General features: G+C 39.4%; 1 protein-coding gene across 2 annotated transcripts; it reads right to left on the bottom strand.

Annotated features, from left to right (window-relative positions):
- Window positions 1-407: 407 nt before the first annotated feature.
- Window positions 408-15,078, bottom strand: LOC144088044 (GTPase IMAP family member 8). Of its 2 annotated transcripts, XM_077618236.1 has the most exons (8): window positions 14,998-15,078; window positions 14,850-14,912; window positions 14,247-14,752; window positions 12,192-12,756; window positions 10,174-10,271; window positions 8,980-9,111; window positions 7,060-7,650; window positions 408-5,653 (listed from the first exon to the last, which is right to left on the bottom strand). In XM_077618236.1, the coding sequence occupies exons 3-8, from the start codon at window positions 14,275-14,277 to the stop codon at window positions 5,580-5,582; spliced, it is 1,491 nt and encodes a 496-aa protein (XP_077474362.1). In that variant the 5' UTR covers window positions 14,278-14,752; window positions 14,850-14,912; window positions 14,998-15,078; the 3' UTR covers window positions 408-5,579. The 2 variants fall into 2 exon arrangements, with proteins under 2 accessions (XP_077474362.1, XP_077474361.1); XM_077618235.1 differs by having other exon boundaries at window positions 14,247-14,772; window positions 14,850-15,046.
- Window positions 15,079-15,286: the final 208 nt, after the last annotated feature.

The raw sequence follows: 15,286 nt of genomic DNA, 5'->3' as shown, positions 1-15,286 counted from the left end.
AAAAACCTAACACATCAAATTTTGATTGATGCCAGCCATATTCAATAATCCTTTGAATATCACTGTTAATATAGACCAAACATGGCCATGATAATTGAAAAATCACTAAGTAGGGACTCCCCTGTTATAAGTAGTATATATATATATATAATTTAAGTTTTTTTTTCCAGTGCCGAGTCCTAATAGCAAGAGTGGCTTCTGCTTGGGAATTTCAGTGTGTATTTTCACATTCTTATGAACTTTAAAATATATATATTTTATAATCTAGTGGGAAAAAATTGCGAATTTGTCACAATGATGTCATAATCAAAGGATTACTGTATGGCACATGATTAAAATTAAATATACATGACAAAGAAGATCAAAAAGCTGCAACCAATATGAAGGAAAACAGGCAATATTTTATCATTAGTATAGTTTATTGTATGGCTGACAAAGCGCTGATGATGTCACCACCCTTAAGAGGAACACAAAGGGGAACAAGTAACATCACTGACCTAAGAAGTGGCATAATTTACATAGTGCAAATGCTTCACTATATAGCGACAGTGGAACATAGTTTACACTGTAAATATTACAATGCGTGTACAATAAAGCCGCAGAGGAGCACTCCCGAATGAACCATTGAAACATCACCACCAATCAAACTGTTGAGTCATGCTTATAAATGCTGCAGTGGGGTACGCAATCACATGAAGCACAGTCACTAAAGCATTGACAGAAGCATAGTCAGGGTGTTCTATCTCGACACCCCCCTAAAATATTTTACTGCGCGCCTGAGGAAATAGGTCACATAAACACCTCTAACCCTTTATAGGGCAAGTGACTCTTTTTGATTTAATCTCATTTCTGAACCGCTTTATCCTCACTAGGGTCGTGGGGGGTGCTGGAGCCTATTCCAGCTGATTTCGGGCCAGAGCTGAGGGACACCCTGAATTGGTGGCCAGCCAATCGCACGGCACAAGGAGACAAACAACCATTCATGCTCACATTCATACCTAGGGGCAATTTAGAGTGTCCAATTAGCCTACCATGCATTTTTTTGGAATGTGGGAGGAAACCGGAGTACCGGGAGAAAACCCATGCAGGCCTAGGGAGAACATGCAAACTCCACACAGGTGGACAGACCTGGATTTGAACCCGGGTCCCCCACTGTGAGGGCGACGCGCTAACCACACAGCTGCCCCATTCTTTTAAAAATGTAATTAAACTTATATTGCAAACATTGGTTGGGTACTTACTCGTACACACACTTATCTACCCTATCTTCCTCTTTTTTTATAAATATATTTTAGCTTCCTACATATCCCAACATGATGTTCCTTCAGTAAGAGTTGACAGCAATGCTACTTTAAGTGTTGTATTAGGTAGCCAATACTGTTTATTTAATGTTTTTTTTTCTCATCAATATCTTCTGTTCTTTCTTAATCTTAAAACCACTTTCTGACCAGCTGCTTTTTCTGAATAAAGCAGACATAAACGATCACACTGGAAATACACCCAACTCCCATTTGGCACACCTGCATAGAAAGATCCCCATTTTCCAGAACAGGACATGTTAAAATAAAAATATATGTTTTAATATTATTTATACTGTATACATATTTTTATTAACAAATAAAATGGTGAATTAATAAAATGTTAAGAAAAACAGAAATACACTCGTTATCCCCCAATAATACTGAAGTTGATTCTTTATTTTTTAAATTCCATAACAGTATTTAACAAATTGCCTGCAGTTGACGGGGATAGATGTCGAATTCATTTTGACTGGGAACAAATGTTCTTTTGCCTTTCCCTGTCAAAATGGAATGGATGTCTAGCCCTATCAAGGGCAGAAATGGGGTCCAATGAGTGCCATACAAAGGGTTAACCTATTTATGTAATAATATTTTTTTTACTTTTGCTTGCAGGTGTACAAAAAGTATAGAGATGTGATGTCAGACAAGACATTTATACATGGCTTTGTCATCAAATCTCTGGAAACTCATGCAGTATTTTAACATGCCTCAGACTGCTGGATATATATATATATCTTGTATTTTCATAGTGCTGATTTATTCTAGGCGTAAAAAAAAGTTGCTTGGTAGCCCTATTTTGTAGCTCCGGTGATTCATGAGGTTATGTGGTTTTAGTAGCATGCGAAAGCTTGACATATTCTATAGGAAACAGCCCCGCAAAAAAGACTGTACTTCCACAATCACGCTTTGATGCTGAGGCACGAGCGTAGTTGAACTAGTCAATAAGTATAGCACAAACGTTGTATCCAGGCATGGATTTGATTTAAAAGTATTGACCTATTTGTTTTTGCACAAACACAGGTCACCGGAAATCTGTTGTCATTGGCTAAATGGGATTATGCACTCTTTGTGATAGCAATGTTAATGGAAGATATTTTTGCGTTATATTTCAGTCTTATGGGTGAATCAATGAACTGGATGTCAACCGCTTTCAATGGCAGGCAATGAGTTAATTTTGGGTCACTTCCTTGTTATTATTTTTAGAGTACTTTTGAGTCACTTCCTGTTGATTTTAGGTCACTTCGCATACGTTTTGGGTCGCTTTCTGTATATTTGGGATCATTTACTATTGATTTTAGGGCATTTTCTGGTCACCTTCCAATTTATTAGACACTTGCTGTTGATTTTGGGCCATTTACTATTGATTTTTGGGCATTTTCTGGTCACCTTCCAACTTATTAGTCACTTGCTGTTGATTTTGGGCCATTTACTGATGATTTTGGAGCATTACTTCCTGTTAATTTTAGGGTAATTAGAGGATTTTTTCAAAAATCTTCTGTTCTTTCTTAATCTTATAACCAAAATTTGACCCATTAGTGCTTGTGCCCATCTTGACTTGGGCATGGAAATCACTGCAGACACGACTTGTATTTATGACACAATTCCTTTAAAGGACTATTTTGATGTATACTAACACAAAACGATCAAAGAAACTAAAACCAAAGCGCAAAGACTTTCTATTTAGTTGCTTCAAACCAGCATTTTTTTTATTTACGCGATCCATGTCTACAGTATTTCAATCAGCGTTACAAAGGTGACTTTTCTGTAGAGGTGCCAGATTTTACCCAAGAGAAATTTCCACAAATTTTAACCATCCAGGATTTGTAGTTCTCGTAAAATGATCTGCTTTCATGTGCAAAGTCGCACTCACTCAACCATGAGTCAGTCCCTGTGTTTTGATATCATCTTCAAAAAGTTGTTTTCCCTATGAGGCCTTTGATTCGAAGGAGTCAAAGAGCAGGCAATAAAAAATTGACGCTCTTTCCGAAAATGAAAGCAATAATTGAAGGAAACGTTCCTCAAGTTAGTCCTTGTGCACACGTAGCAGGGCTTTTCCAAAACAAGTATACTTTGCCCCCTCTATCAAGAAAAAAAACGTACAAAATACATGATCATCCACACACAAGCACATTAATATAATATTATGCATTCGGCGTTGGTCCTGAAAAGGCTGGCGATAATGACTACCGTATTTTCACGACTATAAGGCGCACATAAAAGTCTTAAATTTTCTCCAAAATAGACAGGGTGCCTTATAATCCAGTGCGCTTTATATATGGACCAATACTAAAATTGTTATCACGATAAAATAAAATAAATCAGTCGATAGGGTACACCATCCTCTACAGCTCTCACAACTACGGCAAGCAGCCCCCGACTTTACTATTTTCCCCGTAGAAAAAGTACTGTGCAGTGACTGCTGGGATATGTAGTTCTTTTGTCAATACACCCAATGGATTGTGGCCTGTATACATCGACATCAATACAGCTTGACGAAGATTGGAAAGCAGCGTTGGAAAAGTTACGCTAGCTACTAGCTAGCTACTATTTGCGAATGGATTGTGGCCTGTATACATCGACATCAACACAGCTTGACAAAGCATGGAAAACAGCATTGGAATAGTTACGCTAGCTACTAGCTAGCTACTATTTGCGAATGGATTGTGGCCACCTGGACGAACGTATAAAACTCAGCGTTTTCAATGACTCATTTGGACAATTGTTCAATTCGGACTCAGAAAATGAGGACTTTGATGGATTTGTGGGTGATGATGACGTGAGTACATTGTAAAATGGCTGAATAATGTACAACCGAACTCAGTTTTGCTTCCGTTGCCTTTTTAAAAACTTGTTTTTATCGTCTGGGTGTAGTGTGTATGTTTAAGATGGTGTATGTTTTGCCATGCCTGGCTGCGTCTATAAAAACGGTGCGTCCTTTGTGTGTGTAAAATACAGAAATAGCACTCATTATTGACACTGCAGCTAAAAATACGATGCGCCGTATAGTCGTGAAAATACGGTATATGGCAATATGACAATTATTGATATATGGGTAAAGAAAACAGTTTATGATATTCAGTGAAACAACCATTAGAAAGAAAAACTTTCCAAATAGAAAGACTTTTTGGCACTCTTGCGTGAAATCCATCAAAAAGTTTGTCTCTCTCACAGACTAAAAATATTTAAGTTCAACAGTCAAAATGATGAGTTAACATAAGACATTATTCTAGAAGAACATTTTTGATCTAATGGAAAATTCTGGTAGCAACCTTTTGGTTGCATTAACAAACAGTGACATCTTAAAACGAGATATCAATTTTATAGCATATCGATAACCAGTTTTATAAGATAATAACATATCAACATATGGATATATTTAATGTTAAGGCTTGACTTGTTAAACCATTTATTTTAAAACCAAGTCACAATTTATTGCAGCTCCCGATAAACAAGCAGGCAAGCTCTTGTGTTTCATCTCATTATTCAAAAATTCAGTTGAAACACAATAAAGCAGTGACGAATGATGAAAACAATAAAGATATAAAATAAAATAAAATATGTCTGTGTTCTTGAGAAGGGAGCAGCATCTTAGCTTTTTAAAACAATCAACAAAAAGAGCACCTGATCTAGAAGTAGCATCAAAACCTTTAAGCGCACTGTCACGGAACCAAAACACAAGTCGCATAATTGACATATCAGAGTATTTCATTTAAAAAAATGCAAATCTCTGATTATTAAATGTACACACGCAGAATTCAAAATCTTGACTTTGGTCGTAGGCTTTTCCTAACCATAATAAGCAAAACATGACTTTACGTGTGGATAAGTCAAACAGTAGAAATTATTATTTTTTCTTTTTTTTGCGAAATGCCCTGCTATGTATGGACAAGGCTTTATTCCTTTTGCAGATGTGAGAGACAACAAGCTGCCTTGTCCAGATAATGTCATTTTAGACAGATCCTTTCATGAGTGAAGGGATTAGACATAAAATGCGCTAGATGGCTTCATCTTTCCTCACATTTTCAACTGTAAATCTTGACAGTGTGTGGATGCAACATGAGGTTATAAGTTAAATATATTCATGGAACATTTCCTTCACAAGAGTGCTCAAATGTGATCCTCATCCAATGTGTTTTTCCTCAGAGCTACTCACGATCAACCCTTTTTTTTTCTTCTAGTATTAGCTAGGCGAGGCGGAAGGTACATGAGGTTAGTTTTTGTCCTGTTGGACGCAGAAAAAGAGTAAACACGCACATGACCTCTTTGCTTTTGTCTTCTTCACTGCAGTTGGCACCCTCGACAGTCGTCCTCCGGCTCGGTGTTGTCCGATGAGTAAGAGCTCTCCTCGCTCACTGTCAAATACGAGCCAATTAGATTATACAAGGCATCAAATCACACTGTAATAAACATCATCAAGCTTTTTTTCATGGCATGTCATGACACTATTCACATGCAAGAATTTTTTTAAATCCTGTTAAACTATCAGTGTCAATCCGTGTCAAACAAACCAGAATAAAAGAGAAAATACATTGAAAATGAAAATAAACTGCTTTTAAAAGGTGTCATTTAGCCAACAGTCAAAGACAAATATATTTGATTTGTACCATTAAATTTTTCAGTGCCATTCCAATGGTAGACATTCAATCATTTGGCATCCAATCAGCTTTCTGCTGTGAATTGAAATGAGTTTATCACGAGTAGTGCTGGCCTAAGAAATATCTGAATCACAGACTGATGTTAATTATATTTTGTCCATTAATACTCATTAAATAATTCCAAATTGTCTGTTAGCTTCCTTTCCCCCTGGTTGTACTGCATCCAGATGTGTGTTTTCATATTGAAGCATTTAACCAATCACATTTCAGCCATCATTTGTTGCCAGGGTGAGAAATCGGCCTCAAGGCCTTCACAATCAGTTCTGCAGGCTCTGCTGCATTAAACAAGCGTCGATAAGACTGTTACTTTAACCAATCAGAATTCGATTTGGTGACACCAAGGCCTTCTCGCAGGCGTAGGGATACGTCATCGCTTTCACCAACTATGATTGGCTAGTGATAGAGTGGACTAGCCAGAGCTACCAAACTGTATCTGGAGCGAGCTACACAAGCAAATATATTGTTATGTTGATTTAACAGCGGTTTTGTCAACCCGCAATGGCTGAAAGAGGAGAAGAAATTGATTTGTTTGCAGATGTACTGTTAGCTTCGATGGCGATAGAAAAGAAGGAGGAAAGAAAAGAGGATTGATATTGTGTACAGGTAAAAATGATTTTTGGTGAGTAAAATATGGCTATATTCCTAAATAATATTTCAATTGTATGAGGTTATTATTGATGATGCAGTAGAGGTTGTATAGCCATAAAATAGTTTTTGAGGTTTGGATTGATTCCGAGAGCTGAAGGTGTCGCTAGGAAATTCACGGACCGCCACTGACTTTGATTGTGGTTGCCTATGTTGTGTTGTGTATTTTGAGAAAACACTTGGATAGAAAAGGTTTGTAGGGACAGAGAGAAACCAAGACTATGTTCTTTTTTGAATACAGTCTGAGCTAAACATTTGGGACAAAATCGACTTATCAGTTCTCTACCACTCAAGACTACAAACATTATCTAAATTGACACCTTACACATTTCAACTCCACATTATTATCCTTCTAAAGGCATGCTTAATTGAGTTTTTGTATCGGATGTGATAATACATGTGCTCCTGTAGGATTGACTGTCATAAATTTATAGTAAAGATAAAATTGCAAGACTTACACCACTCGGTTTGGACAGGGAGGAAGGCTTTGTCCCCGTTCTCCCTGATCATCTCCTCAATCCTATCCAGGAGATTTGAGACACTCTTATCCTTGCCAGGGGTCTTACTGTCCAAGACATGGTAGTAGTTACCACAGTACTCCAGCAATCTTTGTAGTTCCCGTCCACCTCTGAGTATGTGCTCCTCGATGGGGGTGCGGCCTAGCCAGTCGCCACAACTAAACAGCACCATGGTGTGGAGGCAGGCGCTGTCGCCGAAAAGATTCTCAATGTGAGCCAAAAGTGTTCTTCTTTTCCTGGCGGTGAGGGAGGAGACGACCGGGAGGACCAGCAGCAGCGTGTGGGGTCCTGGTCGCAGAAGGGCTGCACCACGCTGCGACTCTTGACGGATGCGCTTGGGTGTGCGGCGTACTGAAAACCAGTCCCAACCCGGGGTGTCGACGATGGTGACTCGCCGACCGGACACGAGTGCCTGCCTGCGGAGACAGAGGTCTGTCTCCTGTCCCGACTCAAAAAAACGACGGCCCAAGATGGTGTTCCCAACGGAGCTCTTTCCAACACCTTTCCAGCCTAACAACAGCAACCTCAGTTCTGCCAAAAGAGGTATGGGAGCAAAAATAAGTAAATAAAATTGAGTTACCCACGCACACCGTGATGAATCAAGGACCATCCTCCTGGATGTTAATTGCTTAAATAAGTCAAAGCGGCATGGTGTAAGAGTGGTTAGCGTGCCTTGCTGTTCTGAGATCAAGGGTTCAACCCCAGGCTCTGGTCTTGTGTGGAGTTTGAATGGTCTCCTTTTATTTGGATGTTCTTCTCTTCTCAAAACCTGCAAAGTAGGCTGATTGACCTCTAAATTCTCCATAGGTGTGCGTGTGAATCGTCGTTTGTCTATGTGTGCCCTCCGATTGGCTGGCACCTAATTCAGTGCTTCTTCCTCATTATAGTGACATGGAATGGGCTCTAGCACCCCCATGACCCTTGTGGGGTTAATTGGCATAGAAGATGAATGAATGTCAAAACATGATAAAGGAAAAATACAACAGAAATACTTTATGATCTAAAATGTAATTACCTTCAATTTAACAATATACGCCACCATTTGGTTACAAATTGGAAAATTATACATTAATTTGATGTCACAAAACAAGTTATTTAGTATCTATTCTAAATACTGTGGCATGTTGTTAATTTAACTATTAATGCTTTAGGGCACATGTGTCAAAGTGGCAGCCCGGGGGCCAAATCTGGCCCGCCGCATCATTTTGTGTGGCCCAGGAAAGTAAATCATGAGTGCCGACTTTCTGTTTTAGGATCAAATTAAAATGAAGAGTATAGACGTATATTAAATTTCCTGATTTCCCTCTTTTAAATCAATAATTGTAATTTTTTAATCCATTTTTCTGTGTTTTTAGTTCAAAAATCATTTTGTAAAATCTAAATATATATAAAAAAAAGCTAAAATAAACATTGTTTTAGATCTATTAAAAAACTGAATATTACGGGCTTTTAATCCAGTTCTTTTAATCCAAAAAAGAAAAGAATATAAAATAATGGGAAAAATTTAGGTTGTAAAAATAAGTTCAGTCCTCATCAGTGCCCTTGTTTGCCCATCACACAACAACGGATTAGACTACTATAATGAATGAAATATGGGATATAATAATTGTGACATGCACAGCGACATTTAATCATTGCATTTATCTCATCCCTACGAATTGTTTTATCCATGCTGGAAGGAAACCAGGAAACCATAGTCCTCCTTGGTGTGAGCCAGCAACGGCTGGCACTTTTCACCTTCCTATGATTGAGTGCTAACAATTTTCCTCTCCACGGGCAGCACTGAAATGCAGGCGTGTGCATTTTCTCACTTATTCATGGTCATCGCACACAATAAAACACACAAACAGATCCTCATACCTCTGGGAGGACCTCCAATCATCTGCTCTCTCTGTCGAGCATGCTCCTCCATCCTCATCCTCTCTTCATCCAGTGCTCTCCTGGCCTGCTCCTCCTCCAGCAAAATCAACTCATTCACCTCAAAGTACCAGCCTGTACAAAAGCAGCCGGGATTCAAATTACAATGACCACATCAGTGGTGTGCCGTCAGGGCCTTTAAGGCCTTCTCTGCTGGCCTAAGAAATATCTGAATCATATATTATATTTTGTCAATCAATACTTATTAAATAATTCCAAATTTTCTGTTAGCTTCCTTTCATTGCTTTCCCCCTGGTTGCACTGCTTCCAGATGTGTGTTTTCATATTGAAGCATTTACCCAATCACATTTCAGCCATTATTTTTTGCCAGGGTCAGAAATCTGCCTCAAGGCCTTCACAATCAGTTCTGCAGGCTCTGCTGCATTAAACAAGCGTTGATAAGACTGTTGCTTTAACCAATCAGAACTCGATTTGGTGACACCAAGGCCTTCTCGCAGGCGTAGGTATACGTCATCGCTTTCACCAACTATGACTGGCTAATGATAGAGTGGACGAGCCAGAGCTTCCAAACTCTATCTGGAGCGAGCTGCACAAGCAAATATATTGTTGTGTTGGTTTATTAGCGGTTTTGTCAACCCGCAAAGGCTGAAGGAGGAGAATAAATGGATTTGTTTGCAGATTTACTGTCAAAGCCATTTTCAAGACGGACTTCAAGAAAAAAAAGTTGGACATCATTAAGAAAGGTTGGACAACTCCAAAGCAAGCAAGCTTGTCACGACCGGGAAGGAACATTTTCAGCACTAAATTGAATAAAAACGTATGCCAGAAATATGACAGGACAGGCTCGACTTTCAACATTAGCTTCGATGGCCATAGAAAAGAAGGAGGAAAGAAAGGAGGATGGATATTGTGTACAGGTAAAAATGATTTTTGGTGAGTAAAATATGGCTATATTCCTAAATAATATTTCAATTGTATGAGGTTATTATTGATGATTTTTATGTGTCGCAGCTGTAGCTGCAGTATAGGTTTTATAGCCATAAAATAGTTTTTGAGGGTTGGACTGATTCCTACAGCTGAAGGCGTCGCTAGGAAATTCACGGACCGCCACTGGACCACGTACATAGTGGGACACAGAAAGAAATTAGACAAATATAGCTGGTGCTATCAACAAACCTTGGTTGTCAGTGATCATTTCTTCCACCTTTTCCATCAGCTCAGGTACCTGAGTATTTTCCTCTGTATCTTTCCAGCTGTTATCAAAAGCATGGTACCTGCAGGTAGAACACAAGAGTTGGAGCTCAACCAAAAGCCACATTTGCTGGTAGTAATAGAATTTTCCTGTTAGCGTTTGACTGAATTTAACTCAGGCATCTGAGTAAACAATTTCTTGTCTTCAGTAGTGAAATCCACATGGAATTCATTGTTTTCGGAACAGTTTTTTCTACAAGCTGTGAAATCGTTTTTTTTTATTACTCAGCTGATTTAAGCACACACACAAAAAGCATCTCAAACCAGCTTGAGGGATTGTTTACTCTGAAGGAGAATCTTGTTCGTGTGAGCTACTCTGAAGAGAAAGCTTAACTGCCATTGACAGCGCTAGACGTCATATCCATTTGAAGTGAGCGGGCTTCAAATTGATTAAAAAAAAACTCAAGAGTCATGGATGTCTATTGTCTATTTTCTGAGTAAACCATTTGTCTATGTATAATTTATACTAAGGTTGTCTCGATCACATAATTTAACATCTGAGTCTGAGTCATCTGATCTTGAGGATCTGCCGACACTAGTAGGTATTGATGAGATACTGAGGGGAAAAAAGTACATTCAAATCTAAAATATTTCCATATACTATAGACCAGGGGTGTCAGACTCGGGTTGGTTCGCGGGCCGCGTTAAAATTAACTCGATTTCATGTGGGCCGGACCATTTTAGATATGATATTTAGATTTTTTTAAATAAATGGATTAAAAGAACTGGATTAAAAGCCCTGAATACTCAGATTTTTTTTATAGATCTAAAACAATGTTTATTTTAGCTTATTTAAAATATATTTTTAGATTTTACTAATTGATTTTTGAACTAAAAACACAGAAAAAAATGATTGAAAAATTACAATTATTGATTTAAAAGGGGGAAAATCAGGAAATTTAATATACATCTATACTCTTCATTTTAATTTGATCCAAAAACAGAAAGTCGGCACTCATGATTTACTTTCCCGGGCCACACAAAATGATGCGGCGGGCCAGATTTGGCCCCCGGGCCGCCACTTTGACACATGTGCATTAGACATTATAGTCCCTGCATGAAGACTGTTAACTTCCCACAAGAATTAGCATAACACTCTTATTAGTGGTATTTACCTCTGCCAGTTTGGAGCCCATAAAAACACCAAACAATAAATAACTATACATCTTAAACCTCAATCCTTTTCAGCCGATTCCAAATGTCTGAAAATGACGTGATCGCCTCTTATTCCCTCAGCAGTATCATATTGCGTTTATCTAAATAGGCCCATGCTTTACAGTGAGTACTTTGGGAATCATCTACATTTTAACAGTCTTCTAAGGATAATGCTACTGACCAAATAAACAATTGAAAAAAATCTGCATAGAGTATTAATTTACAAGCAGAGCATTATTAAAAAGGCTAGACAGTGACTTTTCACTAACTCGGGCTCAGCAGAAAATATATATATATTCCAAGAAAACTGCGATTATGACAAAGTCTGATTCCAGTCACAAGCCGTGAAAAGAGGAAACATTAAACCATCGCTGTCTAGAGCTATATCACTTGATCAAAGAGGCCAGCTCCATTAGTAAAAAGAACATTCCAAGATATCCGATAGCCACGCCTGTGCTATATAAACACATCATACTGGTTGAGGGATGGTACTGATACTTCCTTTAAATATTCACTTGCTACGGCCGAGGAATATCAGCCAGCATCCTGGATTGTGTTCTCAATATCTCCGGAATATCAATAAAAACTGAAAAAATTGCCATTGGTGTGTTAATTTCCTTAATCTCTGTTCTTCCTAGAGTACATTCATAAATATGAATACTACTTGTAAGTAAATTAGCATGAAACTTTTTGCTATGTTTTAGGTGGGATGTATTGATTACTAATATAAAATATGTACTGCTTGTGCCTGGTACACTGGTTTTACAGGAAGAAGGCCAATAATGTACCTGCTTCCGCATCTTTCCACAAGCCATTGCAGGGCGTCTCCTGTGTTTGCGATGTGCTCTTCAATGAAGACCCCTTTCTGTAACTTGTCAATTCCAGTGAAGAGCACCATGGAGTATCTCCATGTACCTCCCCCTAAGGCCCCGAGTTGCTCTTCCGCGGCTCTCCTCTCGGTGTCAGTGAAAGGCTGCGTGACGGACACCGCCAGCAAAATTGCGTGAGGTCCAGGTGGGCAGAGGATGGCCCCCATGCAGGGTCCCTCACTGTCAAGGCTTGGAGGAGGTCTCGGAAGGGTCTCTGACTCTGCGCCAGTGTTTCCATTATCATCTGTTTCGGCGTCATCCTCAGGGTCGCTGGGGATTAGCCACGGAGGCGTATCTACCACTGTGACTCGACGTCCGAAGATCTCCGTCTGACCCACATTGCTATGAGTCGTCTCTGTCCCAGCGTCAAAGACTTCTTCTCCCAGAATAGTGTTGGCTGAGGAGGTCTTACCAGATTTATGGCCCCCAAGGATCAGCAGCCGGCGTTCAGGAGGGTGACGACCCCTGCCGTCCCCTGCAGAAACTAAACGACACCAATAAGAGAGAGAGTCAAACTCGCTTCCTTTAATTAATACCAATAAATACCCTTAAGTACTTTCTGATTTTATTCATTCATTCATTTTCCAGATGGGACCCAGGTGGGAGACACCCTGAATTAGTGGCTAGCCAATCGCAGAGCACAAGGAGACAGACAATCATTCACGCTCACACTCATACGTTGGTGCAATTTAGGTTGCCCCCGACCTGGGATCGAACCCTCGATCCTAGAACTGTGAGGCCGAAACGCTAACCACTTTCTCACTAGGTTGCCCTGTTTGATTTTATTCCTTTTTATTATATTTTTTTTAATTGTTTTTAACTAAATTATAATTTATGGGCATTCCTTACATTAATTGTGTTAATGTAAACTAAGTGGTTGGCATTGACAGCGCTAGATGTCTAATCCGTTTTGACTAGGAGGGATGGCAGCTTTTGTTTAATTTGGTGTAATCGTTTACATTTGATTTTGCACTCTTGGTAGTCCTGGTGATGGAAAATATTTTTGCATTTTTCTTGTCAACTCATTAGTAGTCATTGACGTCCAATTAGTTTTGACTTAAAGGGCTGAATGAGAAACACGAAAAGAGTTTTGAATCCAGTATTGAGTATTTTTTTTGTAATAATATAAAGCTGTGAATCAGTATAGCAACAAAAATGAAGTAAATTTGTTTTTTGCTTTACTCTCGGTGGTAATGGAGGATATTTTTTTAATTTACCCTGTTAACTTAATGGATGCCAGTGGCGGTGTTAGACTTCCAATTTATTTTTACATTTGTTCACCCCCAAATCGGACGTCTAGCGCTGTCAAATGCAGTGAAAGATGAGCTTTCACAGCCAGTCTTCCTAGTTTCAAAGAACTGAATTTCTAATGTTGTCACTGGGTTAAGTGACATGCAGCTATCCAATATTTCAAAATCGAATTTTAGGATGAATTCTAGGCATAATAGTACACTACTCTCTCTTAAAGTTGGTTATGTTGGCACTGAATTGAGAGCCAAATATTTCTATTTCTCGTAGTTTTGTTTCCTGGATCTAAACTTTTCTCTAATTTTGTTCTCACCCTTCCCTCTGTATCAATGTTTTTTTTCTTATCGTCTCATAAGGAATTTGGGTCACAGAGGAGGAACCTTGAACGCCTTCCAGGGAGTGCGTCATATGAACAAATGTGAATTTTCCAATTAAAAGTTGCAAGAGAAAGCTACACATCGACATGAGTTGTCAACGCTGAAAAAAATATATATACACACTCCCTCTGCAGGGGTGATAAAACGGAGGGGTGCTTACAGAAAGGAGAAGGAGGTATATATTGACCCGTCCGGCACTCTCCTTGTGCACTGCTGGACGCATGAGGACTAAAGCAACAGTTTTTCAGAATAAACGATGACAGGCAATTGTGTTGATAATTTCAAACCTAAATTCATTGACCGGATAAGAAGATCTGAGGTATGGGATGAAGGATGAAAGCACACCTACCAGTGTCAGAGGCAGAGGACACAGCAGCCATTTTGTGTGTAGAACCTCTGGCTTCTTCCTCCTCAGCCCCCCGCCGACGTCTCCTTCTTGCCTCCACCGTGGATTCCTCTTGTAGCCCCTTCAGAGAGAGGCGTGGGTTGCGATGGTTCCTGAGCAGGGTGGAGAGGGCTGGCAACTCAAGCGCTTTTCCGCTCTGACCCTCATTCTACCGCAGCGTAGTCCTCTCTGGTCTTCCCCCCCTCTCTACGCCCGCTGCCATTCAAACTCTCCCCCCACTTTTTTTTGGGTAATCTTTTAACCCTTTGTCCAAATGTTTTCTGTCATCGCGTCCGTTTCTTATCCCACTTTTTCGGCGGTTTCAGCACTCCTTTTGCCTCAGGAATCTATCGGAGTAGATTGAGCAAGGCTTTTGTAACAGTGTAGTCCTTCTTTGTAGCAGAAATTATAGCATGCCTCATCATATCGTAGAAGGGAACGCTGTTGCTGAGCAGCAGCATCATCAGCATCTGTGAGCAAGGGATGCAGACTGCAGTCAGGACGATAGAAAGATGGATAGACAGAGGGAGAGAAAAAGCGGGTGTGAGTTAAAAGAAGCGAGAATACCTTTTTCCCGCAGATGAGTGCATCCTACAGCTGCTGCATCAAACGCAACTATTTATATGAAGCCTGCAGACAGATGACGTACATCACATGAATTAATTCTGACGATCATGTAAAATGCATACACGGTTACGTTACATAATATACGCACACACATAAACTATGTCAGCTCCATTGAACGCAGTGTCCCTTAGCATGCGTTGTTGTATGAAAACCATATAAAAAGACTCAAATGATCTACTTGCTGATTAAAATATGGGCTGTGACGTCAGATAGCGTACCGTGGATTTGTTTTGATTCTATCCTTTATCTAAGTGTTAGCCTATCAGCATAACATACTTTCTTTGGACATTAAAAATACTTTTTCCAGAAAAAAAACATACATGCCACACAGAAAAATAAAAAAAGTACACAAGAAAGAAGAATTCACTTGCCTAGAT

The sequence above is a fragment of the Stigmatopora argus genome, chromosome 14, assembly GCF_051989625.1.
Source record: "Stigmatopora argus isolate UIUO_Sarg chromosome 14, RoL_Sarg_1.0, whole genome shotgun sequence".
NCBI lineage: Eukaryota > Metazoa > Chordata > Actinopteri > Syngnathiformes > Syngnathidae > Stigmatopora > Stigmatopora argus.
This window is presented reverse-complemented; position numbering and strand designations above follow the sequence as displayed.